The 18,154-nt window shown below is 43.7% G+C and overlaps 1 protein-coding gene across 8 annotated transcripts in view; it reads left to right on the forward strand.

Annotated features, from left to right (window-relative positions):
* The first annotated feature begins 2,528 nt into the window (after positions 1-2,528).
* CDK6 (cyclin dependent kinase 6) overlaps positions 2,529-18,154 on the forward strand; it is a 606,664-nt gene continuing 591,038 nt past the window's right edge. Inside the window, exons 1-2 of one of the 8 annotated variants that reach the window (XM_085631013.1) lie at positions 2,529-2,591; positions 5,265-5,670. In XM_085631013.1, coding sequence (XP_085487139.1) covers positions 5,444-5,670 — 227 coding nt within the window. In that variant the 5' untranslated portion in view covers positions 2,529-2,591; positions 5,265-5,443. The other 7 variants (XM_085631009.1, XM_085631012.1, XM_085631011.1 and 4 more) reach the window with 7 other exon arrangements.

Genomic DNA, 18,154 nt, shown 5'->3' on the forward strand with positions numbered 1-18,154 from the left:
ATTAACAGAGTCCCAAAATAAAGAAATAACTGAACAACGTTATTATAACTGGAGGAATATACGGAAGAAATAGAGAGCATCAGTATAATATGAGAACATAGTAACGGTAAGAATCGGGTCCTTCTACATCAAAAGGACAGTAAGTCTCCACACTTAATAGACAAGATCGCACCTTTAATGAGAATATATTCCATCAACTTAGATTGATCTATCAAGAAAAGACAAAAGCAGCAAAGATAACAGGAAATAGCTCGATAACAGCTGGGACGGAAGTAGAACCGGCGGGGAAGTGAGTGTACCACTCACCTGGTCTGTGTCTCAATTTGCAAAGTCAACCACAAAGAGATCCGTATACTTATATAAATATCACCTTTATTCCTTTCTTCAGAACGCACGAGAATTTATACCTTTGCAGACAGGTAGAACATTGCTCTATGTCCATTTAATATCACCATCAGCAGTAGATGGACATGCACATATATAAACATGAATGTTCACCTTTATTAATGAAAATGCGAGGTACAAAATCTTTCTTTTGCACCCTCTGGTCACCCCTCACTGATTCATGGTATATTTTATATACCGCAGTATTGTTAATAACAGAGTTTTAAAAAAAACTATGCCTCTGATCATGTTGCTATTCAATAGTTGGATCTATCTGTCACATGATGAAGTGCATATTTGCATGACACCTTGACCCCACCACGAGTAGACATTTTAAGGGTGTTACAGATCGTTTTAAGTATACTCTGCAATTTTGAGGCACATGATATTCCATTAGGAATTGTCTATTTGGGCAGTCACAAAATGTGCACTATTTGGTGAAAAATTGTGATCGACATCCTACATGCACCTCTATAGGAATGTTGGACTGACTGATCCCTTGCATATGATTATATCTTGTAACCCTGAAGAAGTCAAGTGGGTAATTCCCCACGACGAAACGCGTGTTGGCTGGGCAAATCCTTTGAAGTAAAGAACACAAGAACACCAAAAATGACTACAATTATTTAAAGAGCTCAATGAACTATGTCCTTTTATTGTGTATTTGTATAAATTAATGTATACTAAGTACAAGTAGAAAGATGAATAGCGTGTGCGTAGGCCAGTGTGTATAGTGCAGAATCGTTGGTATACCGAATATGTTGCTGCCCTGCCTTACTGCAACAGCGACACAAATTGTTAAAACCATTGTTTTTAAGGCATGGGCTCAGAAAATGCGTTCACGCAGTGGCCCTGCTCCAGTCCTGCACAGAGCCCTCGGATCTGGCCAAATTTGGCAAATTCAGGACACGAAGGGTCCTTATTGAAAGCATCACAGAAGAAAATTGTGCGGTTGCAAGTGTTTAAACTCCGGTAGTAACAGAAGGAGACAAACGTGAGGATCCCCTCCAGAAAAGGACTGCATGGTCCCTACAAAACCGCAATGCATGAAGTGACTTTTTTCTTTTCTTCTCAAGAACATGTAAGCAACAGGGACCTTTCCAAAAGTACTTTTTACAACCAATGTATTTTAGGGTAATGCCCACATTTACAAAGGGTCCGCGACCGTTCAAATGATATTTTTTGTTTTTATATACGATTTGATATATATATATATATATATATATATATATATATCCAAAAGAAGTGTCCCCCTGCGAGAACGCACTTGACAACCAGGTGAATCCTGTACTTTAAACAGCATCCTTTATTTCTTAATAACCAGACATTTTTCTGTTTGTTCAAATAAACAGCCTTATGCGTTTCAGTGCCCCTGCGCCTTGGTCACGGGCTCCTGGCAGTGTCAGTAGGCGGAGGAAAAACAGGAAACGAGTCACCTCATTTAAGCAATTTCAGGTACGGTTACACCCTCTGGTGGGAATTTCGTTTCACAGCATTCTGGGACTCGTAGTTTTCCTGTTTTAAATTTATGTCCTCCGGTGGTTTCCGCCTACACAAACACCCAATCTTGCACATTTAATTCTCTCCAGTGAGCTACAAACATAGAACTCCGGTTTGCTTTGTGAAACTGCTTGCCCTGCATCATGAAACACATATATATATATTATAATGGTGTGAGATACGTATTTATAAAATAATTTTGATCTCGTCCTACAACTTTGCAATGATTTTAAGTAATTATGCAAATAAAATAATTAATTAATTCCTCTTGCAAGGCTTAAAGTAGAATAAGAAACAAGACTGGAGTCCCAGACAGTGCAAAGACGTTTGGAACGTATAGTTAACTCCAGAACTGTTATCCTATATTATTTAATAAAATCCGGATTTTCCCGACATTGAGAGCTTGGGAGAATCTGCATTGTTTATCCCTTGTACATTTTATAATGCATCTGACCAATTAGCTACCATGGGAAACATACATTAGGTCCTACTTAGACAGCACCTCTAAAGATGCTGTATAATAAGATGTATCTCAAATAGTCAGAACTTTAATAGGCAGGAAGGTGTGTTTATGTTGCAACATTCACAGTTTATTATTCTTAAACTGGCGTGGTTGAATTTAAAAACCACAGCCTAATAACTTCCCCGTGGCAGCGCCTACCGCTTGGCACAGGCGCTGTGGACACCCCCGTGTGCAGGCAGAGCAGGTCAGAGTCGAGCACAGCAGCGTCTGGGCCTGGGGACCCTTCAGGGGCTGCCTTCCCTCTCTCGGCAGAAGTCCAAGAAAGACTGCATTGAGTGCTAGGACCGAGCGCAGACACAGAGCAGGAGGCGGCGGCGGCGGGCGGCTCGAGCCTTTGTAGTCAGCGAGGAATGCGGAAATGTTCATGCTCTGTGTCAAACTTTTTTTGATGCGGGGGTCAAGTCACATTCAGCCAGCGTGGGAAAGGAACAGCGTAAGTAAGAGAGAGAGGGGGAGAGCGAGACAGGGTCGCCGCTCTCTCCTGCGAAGCCAGAGAGAAAGGTACTCGGCACAAGGGGCGAGAAAGCGGATAGCAGGACGGCTTCCTCTGGGAACCCGTGGGCTGCGTGGGCACGCGTTGTACTGCAACCGTCACAGAGAACCTTGAAACGGACATCTTTTATCTATAAAAAAAAAAAGCGAAAGAAATGTTAAAGTGACAGCAGGAGGAAGGTGAATTTCTGCACAGAGTGGTGCGGTCAGCACGGTCTTACCTACCTGTGTGCTCCTTTCCTGGCCGCGTGCAACCTCTTTTTTTTTTTTTTTTAAATCAACTTATAACCCAATTGCAATACTTTTAGGGTGGCTGTTTAAGTGGGGCAGTGTTCCCATTCGCTCCTAGCAGGTATCTCGTTTCGTTGTCGGATCCGGGTGAAAGTCGGACCGCTAGTTTGTGACCTGGCCCCGGTGGCACCTTTCAAGGAGTGACTGCAGTACTCCCGTCACGCGGTGGCCAGTAAGTAACCTCTTGTGTCCACGTGAAGTTACCCGGAGGCGAGGGGCAGGCCTTTGAGATGCATGTGAATGAAAGGATGAACCTGCGCTGTGTATTTTACGGTTCATTTTTCCATGGGACTTGTGTTCCTTTGCAGATGCATTAAAGGTTGAAAATAGGTAATTTGTATTTTTTTACTCTTGAAAGTATTGAGGGGTAGTTTTTGGAAAAAGTTGGCAAAAAGCTTGCGTTATTGGGTACAATTGATCCTTTCTAAAATAGAACGCCTTGAAGCTATGAAGTTTCTTGCAGCGCCTCCATCCTGCACGTGGCAAGGAAGCCGCGGGGTTGAAACTGCTTCGCTTGCTTGCATTTTCGCCCCATTTCGCTTCTTGTCACTTGACAACTGTAAGACGGGCTGGACGACTGCTGAAAAACACTTTCGCTCCTTTTACAAGACCCGAGCAGCGCCTCGCACCCACCAAACAACACCAGCCGCTCGCTCACCACGTGTTAATGCAACGACGCCGGGCTACACCGAGCCCGCGTGCATTTCATATCGCATTGTCTCACAACACAAACGTATACACACGTCGCAAAGAACGATACTTTTTTCTTTCTTGCGTTCGTCAATGGAATGCAAATGAACACAAGTAGGTGCAAGCATTTTACGAGTGGGCGGAAGGGAGAGTACATGCCATTCATTCAACTCTCCCTCTTCCCCACCCACAAAGCCACCCTGTTCTGCTGATCTCAGGTGTTCATTCTTGGAATATTTTTGCATCCTGGTAGTTGTAGTTGTGTTGATCCCCTTATAAACCCAGGACTACAACAACGCAGAACTTAGACCACGAAACATGTTCGCCGTTTTTTATGCAAGGAGGAATTAATTTCATTGCCAAATTACACCTAGTCACATCTTAGATAATAAGTAAGTCAGCCCAGGCTTTTTAGCCAGCAACTCTTTGCACACTGGGACTCGTAGTTTCACGTTTGCAATTGCTGATAAGTACACGCTTTCCACCATTGGCGTAACGATAATTGACCCCCCCCCCCTTTCCCTGCAAGGTACGCGGAGGGCCCCCTCCGGACTCTATCAGGAGCACCCCGGCCGACGTGCAGTGACGAGGGGGCCCCCTGGAGCTTGGGGACCCCACGCACAGCGGGGGATGCGGGGGATGCGGGGGCCTTTGATACGCCCCTGCTTTCCACGGCGTGACCCCCTTACCCCCCCCCCCCCCCCAAGTCACGTTTGACAAGATAACCAGTCTCGGCTTTGGAGTTCCAGTTTTGTTTGAGCCAGCGGCAAACTGGTAGATCCCAGCATGCAATGCGCAGTTGACAATACACCCGACAGTGGGTGAATCGAGAATGTGTTAGATATGAAGAGACCACTTTACACTGCACGTAATGTATTAGCTGTGTTTCCAAAGGATGCACGTTCCTTACTCTATTTACTCAAACATGTCACGTACAAAGGAAATACGCAGCAAAGTATTTTGTTGAGCTAGAGATCTGCACAATTGTCTGTTGCTGCCATGATATGAGGGTCGCCTTCCTCCTTTCTCGGTCTTTTAGGTAGTTGCTGCGATTATGCTGGAAATTGTAATGTGTCTATTTTATGTTACGTCTAGGCCCCCTAGCCCGAACCTGCAAATTAGAGTTGTCTGAAAATAAGCGGGGCCGGTTAAAGGTGCTTCTGGTGGCCTGCTAGTGGGGGCAAACCCTTGGGAGCAATTCAGCATGTTTAATATTTGAGTGAAAAGGCAAAGGGTTTCCACCTGCAATAAAGTAATCCTGCCTGCTTTGTAGAAGTACCCCTATAAAAAGTATGCTATGGATACATGAATGAACACATCAAACATAATTTTTCTCTTATAGAATCCAAGATTACATAATGATATGTGTTTTTTTTCCCCACAGATCTGACCGAGTGAGATCATGAGCCTACATCCCTTTGGGTGATCCGATGTCCATCCAAATAAGCAAAGGGTATTGAGATGCATTCAGTGTGAAGCGGGTGTGCCCACTGCTTGTGTTACCTTGAGGCTCCAGACGCACCCTTGGACACTCTGGAGGCCAGGCTTCTCCGCGGACCAGCAATGGAGAGGGGCAGCCAAGCGGACCAGCAGTATGAGTGTGTTGCAGAGATTGGGGAAGGTGCTTATGGCAAAGTCTTCAAGGCTCGAGATCTCAAGAATGGAGGACGCTTTGTGGCGCTGAAGCAGGTGCGCGTACAGACTGGCGAGGAGGGAATGCCGCTGTCCACTATCCGTGAGGTGGCCGTGCTTAGACATCTAGAAACCTTTCAACATCCCAATGTGGTCAGGTGAGAGAGTAGAGCTAAACATTGTATCAGTTTGCTTTGTGCATGTAAGGCTAAGGATACCAAGGTCCCCAACGCAAGCAAGGAAGATGAATTTGCGCCCTGCATTCCCAGTTAAGTGGGGAAATAAAGAAATCATTTTTGTGCAATGGGCCCTTCATAACTCAGAGCTTCAGTGCTATTCTACTGCTTGAACTATCAATAGATACTCCCCTGAAATCTTGCCATGCAGGGATCTGATGAGTGAAATCTAAGATATATATGTATACCTATGGACCTCAGTTGAGGTGCACAGCATACATCTGTGGACCCTGAGAAATGTTGCAGGATTTACATAGCCCAGAAGACGTGGGCTGTATGAGCTCTGTAGCCTTCCAATGAGTCCATAGACGTACACTATGTACCCACAAAGTGTAGATTATGGTTCCTGCATGAAAAACCACAATATGCATTTTCGGTGTCAAAATGCTTACACTGTGTATAGCAGCATCATAGCATCTGCAACATAAATGTCCTCCTCTAATAAAGTCAAATGTTGTTAGAGGTGGATGGGTGGTGGATAGTTAGTAGTTGTATTGTTATGCTATTTTTGTGCTGTTTTGAATGTTGTACTGTGTTTTTGTTACATTGTGTTTGTTGTAGTGTCATAATTTGTTGTAGTTAGAGTTGCATTGTTGACTGGTTTGTACTGTTCTGTTGTGTAGATTGTATTTTTATCTTGTAATATTGTTGTGATGCTCTACTGATGTGGTGTTACAATGTATTTTGTTGTTGACTTACTATGTGTTGTGATGTTATGGTGTGATATTTTGTTGCATTATTGTATTGTGATGTCATGCGTGATTGTGTTGTTTAGCTGTGTTTTTTATGTTGTCATCGTGCATTTGTTTTGCTATGCTGACAGTTCACAAGGGACGACGATGTGCGTGAATCTATGGCACAATTAAAAAGTTATAATATGAATTGAAGGAAATTAGCAGAACATTGTGACAATTTAACTCCTTAGAATTGCCAGCGATTTTAATTTTGGAAGATCATTTGTAAGTGAAGCTGTAAGGACTGTAATACATTAAAGAGTTAGAGGCATTACAATATGAGTTACTGATCACGAGATACGTTGGAAGTCCATTGTTGGTATCCTATAACTACATCCTATTGTATATGAGACCTGAAGAAGTGGATGTTTTGCCATGAAACATGTGTTTGCTGTGGCTGTACTTATTCTACAAGAATTGTTCCATGGGATTTGAATGAATTTGAACATTCATATTTAGAATCTTTGTTTTTGTGAGATTAAAGATAATATTGTATATTGGAAATAGTTTTAGAAAATGGAGTACATAGAATTGTGAAGCAGAGCTAGTCCTTTAAAAATATTTTTCAATAAAGAAAATTCAAATTGAAAATCTGTCATGATTTATGAACTAATAAATGTGAACAAAGTAAGTTTGGGCACCCAACTAACTAATCAAGTTTGTCACGCACTATTGTTATTGTGTTCTATTGTTATCCTGTTGTGTTGTATCTAATGTTTGGTGTTGTGGCATAGTGTTGTTTTATTGTGCCATTCATGGTATTGTATTGTGATGTTAAGCTGTGTTTTATTGGTGTGTGGTATTCTCTTGTATGTTGTGCTATTAGTATATGGCAGAGTTGTGTTGAATTCATGTTTTGTGTTGATAGTTTGAGTTGTTGTGTTCTGTTAATTGGTGGTGTGTTGTATTGAGGTCATGCTTGTTTAGTCTTGAATTGGTTTGAGTGCTTGACTATTATTCTCATATTTCCAAAACAGTGCCTGCCTCTGTTCCTAAGGACGGAGACCAGCGCTACTAGTTGACATGACTATGAAGTGGCCAATCGGGAACCAGAGTATCATTTATGGATTTTAGTTCAGAGTTGGTAATAGAGACACTGTAGCTATGACAAGGCCAGATTTTCCTTTGAAAAGCATTTTTTTATTTGCTTATAACTTTGGTGGCATTAGACGAATCTGCTCAACCCTTTCAGAAAATAGTTGTATCTGGTTTTGGTTCAGCATGGTAGGTTTTGGGCTAGAGGTAAAAATGAAAGGGCTCAAAAATAGTGTTTCACATTTTAACTTCCTAAGGAATCTTTGCTCTCCTTTTATAGGTAAAATACGTTGAACTTAATTACACTAAGCATGGCGTGACAATAGAACTTTATTTACTCAGAGGAGTGACTTTTCTTGTTTTTTGTATAAATTCGTTCAGGACTCGAGGAATTATTGGTACAATAATGTGTCAGGGAGCTTCAAAGTGATAAAAGTTAAATACAACTTGACAGTTATAAAGGTTTTTTTTTTAATTTGCCTACACCTTTACTACTGTTTGATGAATTTTGATAAAACTTGGCAGACAGGCTGTTTAGATTACCCCTGGTATTTTAAGATTTGTGCAGATTTTTTTAAAGGGGCGCAGTTAATGGGGGAAAAAAACCACCTACTCATATGCTTCTATGAGTAAATCAAGTTTGGTGAAAATTCAACAAGGTTGTGGGGCTTGGTAAAAGTGAGGGAGGGGCAATAAAATGCTTATATGCTAATAACTGTGGTGCTGTTCAACGAATCTGCTTGTAATTCGGCAGGCTATAAGCAAGTTAAGCCAAGTGCAGGAAACATGTTTACTGCAGATGCTAGCAGAGCGGACAAACGTAAAGGAGAGGGGAGTGTCAAAAATCAGTAATTTGATAATAACTTTGGGATAATATCACAGATCTGTACCCCACACGGAAGACGCTTACCATGTGTAGCTTACTTTTGTTATTTTGTGCTTCATGCAAATCAAAAAAGTGTTAATTTGCTGGGAACTTTGGATTCGTTTAATAAATATGCATGATTTTCCAAGCCGGTAGTAAGTTATACCAGTGCAGGGATTTCAGGATGCAGTTTATCATAAAAAGCTGAAATATACTGAAAAAACATTGTTAAAGTGAAGTTATGGTTACTTTCAGTCATACCAACTTAGTACATGTTTAGAATCTCTAAATCCATGTAAAACACAGGTACAGTGAAGCTGTGGCTATGAAATAAAACCAGAAACCCCAAAAATGTCCCTCTTATGGTTAGCTCTGAAAACAGTTGCTTGCATTCCATCCAAGCAAACTATCCCTCACACAATAACTGCAAATGCTTATGACATCACGATACTCATAATCTTGCTCTCATATGAATTTACCTTGAAAAAAATGAAAGAGTAGTTTGACAAAACAGGAACAGTTGCTTTAAATATACGTAGCGGCAAGGAGAGCAGGCGACAGAGTCTGGGTCTAACGACTGTCTCAAAGCACATTAGTTTTGACTGTCTTTTTATATGTTTCCCAAAGTGTAATAAACCAATTTCTGCATTCTTTTTAGAACAGGAATCTGGGCCTAGTTATGAATCATACATCTTGTTACTTGATAAGAAACAAAAGTGGGTCTTGACCCTGCGTGGACCCAATGCTGAGCTAATGGGTACATGTCCAGATGTCTACCTTGGGATTGCGTGACCACTGTATGTTGTGTGCATGTTGTGTTCTCGTTGGCTGAGTATTCCTAACTTAGTGTGGCAACTGACTTTATGGTGTTTTGGGAACGTGAGCCCATCCGTCCAGACTTATTTTATTGGGGGTGGGGGTGGGGGGTGGAGGGGGGGAATCTCCTGAGACCCTTGTGATATCGCTGCCTATCTGTGGGATCGATCTAGGTTTTCCTGTTTCCGTGTTTGTCTAAGGGTTACGTGTCACCCCACCTGTGGTCTGTCAATCAGTTGCTTCAGGCCTAGGTTGCAGGGCCTACCTGTCCATGTATTTCTGACTCTGAGTTGAAGGGGATGTCATTTCGGGTAAATGCAACAACATCGATGCAAGTACATTATTATACATACATATATCCTGTTTTATATTTTACATCATATTTATCAATATTAACATTCTCCCCGGTTGAATTTTCAACTACATCCTATACCCCATACTTCATGATAGTCACATTGTTCAAGGTTTGTTGTGTTTCTGTGGTGTCTATTATTAATTCCCCAGTTACTTGCATTCTACCTAACTTGAGGACAGCGTTTTTACAGCAGGAAACACCCCACTTGTAGGAAACCACACAAAAATAGCACATAAAGAACAATGGAAAGTAATGCCAGACACAATCTGGTCACCCATCGGGGATCCAGGAAAATAAGTCTGTAAACCATTTCTGCTCAGGGGCATCTCCCTCCTTCATGTCAGCTTGAAGGTGTAATAGTTGGTGGATGACATGAATCAGTGTCCCGTTTTCTAGGTCGTTTCTGGGGATGAAAGTACAACAGGAAGCACCAATTTTGGCACACACCCCACCCTCCAGCTCAGTCATCAAGTCCAACACATATTGATGTTGCACCACCATGAGGTGGATGGCTCTTAGGTCGAACTCTGTATTGTTGATCATTTTAAGTAGCTCTCGTCTTATAATTTGCAACCAGTGAGCGTTCGCCTTCTTTTGCAAGGTGAAGAAGGGTATGAACCCTCTGACATTTACTAGAGTGTTAGAAACCAGTCTGAATTCTTCCGGAATGTACTGAACTCAGGCAATGTAATCAGCAGTTATTTTTTCTCAAGCCTGATGCAATAGAGTTGTTTTTTTTCCCCCTTGCAGATGTTGGTACAATTCAGACAGATCTTCTCCAGGGATGACCAGGGTCGGGGTGTTTATGGTTATGAGGGTGCAGGGGCCACCCTGTTCGGCCCTGAAATGGGTGTAAGCAAACTCCCCACATTGCCAGTATGAGTACATCAACACGGATGTGCCCCATTGCATATCTAGTACGTGCAGTATTGCTTCACAATGTACATTGGTGCCAAGTGGTATCCTTCCTTTGCCTCTGAAACACAAGGAATACAGTGTAAGTTTCCGTACAATTAGGAGTTGCCTCTTTCCTTCTACCCATGTGTACTTATCTATCTGAGTGTTGCAGTATCTATTCTGCCATTCAACCCTTCCCTTCTAAACTAATTTCTCATGATATCAAGGTGAACGGCTCTGCACTCTAACTCCATGTCTGGGTTCTATTAGTTATTAAGGAATACTGACCCAGATGCTCAAGGGCCACCTTGGGACCACAGACAGAGGTGGGAGCGGATATGTTTCTGCACTTGTGTGATGGTCTTGCTACCTTCAAGAACTTCTTTTCTAGGAAATCTCTGGGCCAAACTGTGTTCTCTCCTAAGGTGCCCCACCTGCACATCCTGTCTAGCTCAGTTTGAATGTCACTAGGCTCAATGAAAAGGTGTAACACTGTGGTGCTGGTTTCATACCAGGTGATGTTTACCACTACTCTTTGGGGTTCTACTCTACTGGGTTATATTTTGGCCTTATTCCTACACAAGTACAGGTGGAAACTACTTTTTGTTTTCTCAGGGACTAGTTTTTGGGATAAGTAAAGTGTGTCTGCACCCATGGGGGGTTTCAGCGAGAAGACATAGCTTGACGTAGCTGACATCTGGGCACCCACGGCGGTCATGTTTTTGTACCATGTGTTGTGTAGGAGTGCTCTGTGTAGTGTGTCTGGAGTACTAGCATTTGGTTCAGTGTAAGTGAGATGAGAAAGGTCCTTATGCAAGCGCTGTAGAAATGTTGATTTAGGCTCCATGTGACTAGGCAGATTTCCTGCTACGGATGGATGCGGCTACATCCATGCTAAGTAGATGATGTACAAAGATGCAATATTACGTGCGTTTTGGAACATTGCAGGTCTTGGGATGGCGTGCGGAGGGGTAATTTAGAGCTTTCTGGCATCCAGGGGTGTCTTTACCTGGCACAGTGTGAAGAGTCTATTTGTAAAAACAGTTTGTGGTCTTTGTTGGCTTGAGCCTTCAGGTCTCATTGGAACTTCAGAGGTGGCTGCTGAAAAGGTTGCGGGCCCCAATCAAGGTGGTGGAATTGTGGCTTGATTGCTGACCTGTTGGATAAGAGCTGTGGGTTGTTGGTTAGCTTGTTAAGACAGAAATACATCTTTACTCAGTTTTGGAAAATCTTGCGCCTGCCCTTTTTGGGGCTTTTCTATGCGTCCATTTTGATTGGGTGCCTGTGTAAAAGCAGTACCTCTCCAGACAGTCTCCTCTTCCTGCCCTGGCTGTGACCCCGGTGCTTGTTGGGCTGGATTCCCTGCCTGCTGCGGTTGCCATGTGTTTGGCCAACCACCTGGGGTGGAAACCCTCTGGGGATTTGGTGGCAAAGCTCCCTTCAAGACTGGTGCCATTTGCATGCTCGCGGCCAATGTGGCCCCCTAAAGGGCGGTTTATCATTTCTGTTGGAGCAGCTTAGCGGGGTATCATTGGGCTTCCTGCTGCTTTTCCCTGTCCTTTTCATGCTTCTTTCTGTAATAGTGTAATATGTGTACCTGCAGTTCCTGGCAAGGTTTGGTGTCTAATCTTACTACGCTATCCAGCCCATGCTGTATTTTGGTGGGCAGTCCCTCTTTTTTAGGATGTGGTAGAAGAATGTAGCCTGGCGGCCTCTGTCAGTCCATGGCTGTTCTGTCTCCTGTCACCCATTGCTCACTCATTCTGTCTAAGAAGTTTGTTACGGTTTCCCCAGGCTTCATGCTTTCTGCTATCAATCCTCCTATATCTGGGCGGTCATGGAAAATGTTCCCCAGGGCTGTCCATATCTGGTGTCTAAATTAATTGAAAGCAGCCCGTCATGCTGAGGGTTGGTCAGTGTGACAGCTGGGATGCGGGTTCAGGAAACACTGTGTTAGTCTGCTCCCAGATGAGGCTGCTGAGCAGACTCTTGACATCGCCTTTTGCTAGGTTTATCCCTGCTGTGTGTTTCTCAAAACATGCGATCCATTTTTCCGCCCCGTCCATCAATGAGAGCAGTTTGGTCATGAGTCCTTCTTTGTCCATCTGAACCCATGGCACATAGATGGTCCTTGATGGGCATATTTTGGCATGGAGCTGCTCCATTGGCTTTTCTCTACCATAGCGCGCCCATCTTCTCAGGAATTCCTGAATGTAGGGAAAGTTCCATCTGTGATCTTCTCCTGCATGCTGAATGCAGTCTTCCGCTCTGGCCATCTCCTCTGGTTCAAAGGATCCCACCTCCGACCATGGTCTGTCATACTTGCCCTCCCTTTTGGTCCATTGGGCTAGCAGGTGGTAGAATGGTCATGCAAAGACCTTGCCTTCTTCTCCTAACACTATCTCTCTAGGGGTCAGCTTTTTAACCGGCGCGTTCAAGGGTAGCGGCAGACGTCCTTATCGCTGCTCTCCTCCTGCATGCACAGAGGTGCCATTCTGCTTTTCCTATGTCTTAATTGAGTTTGGGCTAGCCTACCCTATTCTTTTATTTCTTGTTTGCCCCCCCTCCAATGCTGATGATTTGGTGGCATTTCTGTTCCCAATGGGGGTCTCCCTTCTGGTTCTTTTCCGGGCTCCTCATTACGCGGAACCCAGGATCTAGCTAGACTCTCCTCTGGGTCAGGCTGAGTCCCTCAGCTCTCCCTCTTTGCTTCCCAGTCTAGAACCCCTGCTCTCTCTATCCTCAACCCGCGCCTCTCTTACAACTCCCTCCTAGAGTGCATTCTTTGCTTGGTGCTGCGCACAGTTCTCCTTGGTAGGAACTTCTCCTCCAGCTCACTTCTGGCATTTTTTCCACTGCCTGAACATGCCCTGGAGGAGTATACCCTGCGGCTACTCCCACAATGTCGGACCCCGGAGGGTAGGATTCCCCCCATCCCCTGGTGGTGTTGCTATCCAGTACCGCTGTGAACCTCCCATTTAACTGAGAGAACTCGACTGGACAGGTTGAAGGGTATGATCCCCGTGTTGCCGGGGCTTGATTGGTTGTGTTTGATGGATCGGAGGGGGGGCAAACTTTGGAGAATTCTTGCACGGAACTCTGATGAGGCCAGAATCGCCTGGGGTTGCTGAGCTGGCAACTTCACTGCCCTAGATCTAGTGACTCGCTGCCCGGTGGTGGCCCCTCTGCCCCCTCAATAAGCAGGATGGTGTAAACCACTGGAGGAATGGCTGGGATAGCCGGTATTAGGGAGAGCACCTCTGTGTCTGTGTATGGTGGGGGAGGTGCGGATGCCTTGCTTGCGGTGTCTGGGGAAGAATTGTAGGTCAGGGCCACCTCAAAGATGGCCTAAAGTTCTAACAGTGCCTCTCTTCTAGCCTTCTTCTCCCCTATGTACTTGGTCTGAATGTGTGTCCTTGTGTGTTGCTGTCCAAGTTTCCCCCCTCTAACCTGGGGAATCCATGCCTATTAATGTGTGAGTGCCCTTCATGGTAGAATTTATCTAGCTTTTAGCCTGCGTGGGGTACCTAATTTGCATGTGGTTTAACGGTGACACTATGATGAGTTGGGAACTTTTTAAGGGCTAGTACACCTCTTATGTAGCAGTTCTTTATAACAAACTTAAATATTACCCTGATCACGGGGAAAATATATACAAGGAATTATACCGGCAATGACTACTTTTAGGACCAGGATGCATAAAAACTAACTTTTACAATACATAAAACACATATAGAAAATAACCTGTAACAAAGTGCATTTGTTAACTACAAAAATGTATGAACTGTACTTTTTGCAGCAGAATCGCAAGATGTAAACAAATGATGACTTTTTCATATACACATAGAATCATTAACTGTACATTACATTTTAATATAAAACACAGTTTGCAATAATTTTATCAGCACCACAATATGTGGAAAAAATGCATCAATTGAAAAACACAATGAAAATTGAACAAAAAATGACAGGAAAAAATGATGACCATCTACTGCTCCTAGCACATGCCGCTCAATGATGTGAGGAGGCTCTGTGCGGTACACGGAACTAAGTGAGCCCAATAGTCTGTCAGTATCAGCTCGGGGGACAAACATAGCAACAATTTACGCAGCGAAGAAGGAGCAACTCAACAACTCCAAGCCCTCCTTGGCCAAGCACAAGCTGCAACTTACTCTCTGAGGTCCAAGTTTTCCCTAATATCTGAATTACACCATATGCCACACCCAGGGATCATGAGTACCGACTGTGAGTGATACTACCAGTGTCAAAAAACTGATAGCACTAAGGAAACCCCTTTAGACTAAAAAAAGTAAGATCGAGATGCTGGCTCTATATCACAGCCAGAGCCTATGCATGACCTCTATGTCATGCCCAGTGTCCAAGCAGCCCTGTATCACACCAAGAGACGAGCGTATTCTCTGTGTCTCACTCAGAGGTCAAATTGGTCCCTGTATCACACCCATTGACAAGCGTACCCTCTGTGTCACGCCCAGTGGTCTCAGCTACTAATATAACTCTCACCTTTCCTAGCATTCTGACTATCAAAGAAAGGTGATCTCTGTCTTAGTTTGCCATTCGCCAAATGGTGGGACTTAGGATCAGATGTAGTCTCTTACCCAGTGATGGCAGCTTCAGGACAGACTTCTGCCCCACGGATTCAGCAGAACTTTCAATCAGTTTCGGCATCTGCTCACCGTTCTTGCTGTGTAGATGTGAATCCGTATGTGCTGGGTCCTGTTCCTTCGGCTGCAGTTGGGCTTGAAGAACCAATCTCTCCTATGTGGCTCACCAAAATGTTGCTTGAATATGAATTTACCTTGAAAAAATGAAAGACAAGAGGCATTTGGCAAAAAACAGGAATAGTTGTTTTAATTAAAGTAGCAGCCGGGAGAGCGGGCAACACAGTCGGGGTCTGAAGACTCTCAAAGTACATTAGTTTTGGCCATCTTTTTGTACATTTCACAATGTGTAATACAGCGATTTGTGTATTCTTTTTAGAACAGGAATCTGGTCATAGTCACAAAGTCCTAATTCTGGTTACTTGATAAGAAATGAGAATGGGTCTCGACCCTGCGTGGACACAATGCGGAGCTAGTGGATCCCTGTCCAGATGTCTGACATGGGGAACGTGTGATCATTGCATGCAGTGTGCGTGCTGTGTTCTGTTTTGCTGAGTGTTTCTAATTAAGAGTGGCATCTAATTTTATGGTGTTTTGGCATGTGCCCCTCCACCCCCGGCCAAACGTGTTTTATTGGGGGGCCAATCTCCTGAGACCATTGTGGTGTTGCTGCCTATGTGTGGGATCGATGTGGGCTTTCCTATTTGCATATTTGTCCCCCCACTTGTAATTTGTCAATCAGTTGCTTCGGGCCTAGGTCGCAGGGTCAGCCTCACCACGTATTTATTTTAATTGTTTTTTTTTATTTGGTCCTCATCTCACCAATCAAGTCTCAGCGGATCTTATAAAGCCATTGTAACGATCTGAGGGCCTCCAGACTTTCCGTGTTCACCTTGGTCCCCCGACCAAACCCTTTTTCATAAGGGAGCTTGATGTAATCATTGGACCAATTATATTAATCGAAAGCTACGGCCCCAGCTCATAAGAGGATGCCAGATGTTAGATGTCTTTTCCTCTGCGCTTTCGTAATCCAAACGGGCCATAGCAAACGAGGCTTTGAGCCCGTCCTCCCTTTTTGGTGATAGGGGGTCTTTCCATCTCTTACAAATCTCTCTCCGGGCCAAGAGGATCAGATATAACAGTAGACCTCTCAATGGTTGTGAGATTGTATGGCATATTATACCGTCATCGCCAAAGATAACAAATGACATGTTAACATTGATTTTAATATTAAAAATGTCTTGGAGTGAATCACCAACCTTCTTCCAGAAAATGTCCATTTCCGGACACTCAAAAAAAACATGTAGATCATTAGCTGAAGATAGCAGACATCTCGGGCACTTGAGGGGGGGGGAGCTGAAACAAATTTGGCAATCTTCGCTGGAGTATAATACAGTCTATTTATAACAAAGAAATGGTTCTTTTTTAAGCAAGCAGGTTTAACTTGCTTATATAACACCTTCAGGGATGGCTCAAAGAGGGAAAATATTGAAGGACCGAGAGGGGTTCAAGTCCGCACCATCTCTGAGGAAGGAGTCTCCTGATCTTCAGCATCCAATAAATAATTGTACCATACTGAGATCTCCCTCTTCAATGTGTGGATAGTTTGATACAACCTTTCAACTTTCCGGGTTTTCTCTAACTGCCCCTTTTTTCGCATTAACCCAAGACTCTAACTGCAGATATTTAAATCTAGACAATCCAGCACCTATCCTAGTTCGCAGATATTCCCAGGGGTGAATCCCCTCGGAATCTGCCAGCTCAGACCAGGTGTTAATACCAGCCCTTTTGATAGGTAACGCCAGACTGTCTTTAAGGCAGTCCAGAGTTCCAGGCGTATACCAAATAGGGGCAAAGTCAGAATAGTATCCTATACCCCACTTGAGCCTAACCTTATACCAAAGCTCCAAGGATGCCCTCAAGACCTTCAGGCGAACTCGCTTAAAGAATTTAGGAGCGCCAAACTTATATAAGGAGGCCTGGCCCGCTCCACCTCCTTCAGCTCTAACCATCTCTCCCAGCAACCTACCCCAGACTGACTTCTCTGGTTTCACGAGTAGCATCCGAATGCTTTTAAACTGGAAAGCTACCGCATACAGTCTGATATCGGGAAGGGCCATCCCCCCCTTTAATGAGTCTACGTCTTAACTTCTTCCATGTTAACCGAACCCCCTTATCTCCCCATACAAAACTCCCGATCTTACACCTTACTGATACTCTTATTTGGAAAAGTAAGGGGTATAGTAGAAAATAAATAGGAAAGCTTAGGAAGAATAACCATCTTTACAAAATTAATTTTTCCGTAAATGGTTAAAGCAAGATTCCTCCATCGACTAAAAAGGCGGTCTATTTGTTTGGTAACTCTATTCAAATTTCCCTGGGGAATCATTTCCAAGGTTTTGACTATATAGATCCCTAAATATCTAAACTCTGTACTGACTATACCGGGCCATTGGTCTAGATTATAGCACATTACTTCAGTCTTTGACCTATTGACTAGATAACCAGACAGGGCCCCAAAGCTAGTCAAAAGCGCCTCCGCCCGGGGAATAGCCCCCTCGGGATCACTGGTATATAGGATTTGGTCGTCTGCATACAAGGCTATCTAACAACTGTATTGTTCTGACCTAAAAGGGTGAATTAAATCATCCAACCTAAAGGCTTGTGCCAGTGGTTCTATATAGATGTTAAACAAAAGAGGCGACATCGGGCAACCCTGCCTGGTTCCCCTTTGGATGAAAAAACTTGAAGTCAAAATTCCATTTAAAAGAATCTGGGCCGATGCTCCATGGTAACAGTTCCGTAATGTTTGGATAAAAACGGGTCCAAATCCCATCATCCCCAATACTTCCCAAAGGTACATCCAGCAGACTGTCAAATGCCTTAGCTGCGTCAAAGGCAACTACAAAAAGCAGAATAGAAACCTCTAAACCGGCCTATATACTTAATTAGTTGATCTATTCAGATTCGGCTGCCCGCTGTTGATGATTTCCGGCTGAGACTCTACGCAAACAGTTATGCCGAGACGGAATACTTTCATTAATAACAAATAAATAGAAATCTCCTCAGGAATACAGAGAGATTC

The sequence above is a fragment of the Triturus cristatus genome, chromosome 10, assembly GCF_964204655.1.
Source record: "Triturus cristatus chromosome 10, aTriCri1.1, whole genome shotgun sequence".
In the NCBI taxonomy this organism is placed as follows: Eukaryota; Metazoa; Chordata; class Amphibia; order Caudata; family Salamandridae; genus Triturus; species Triturus cristatus.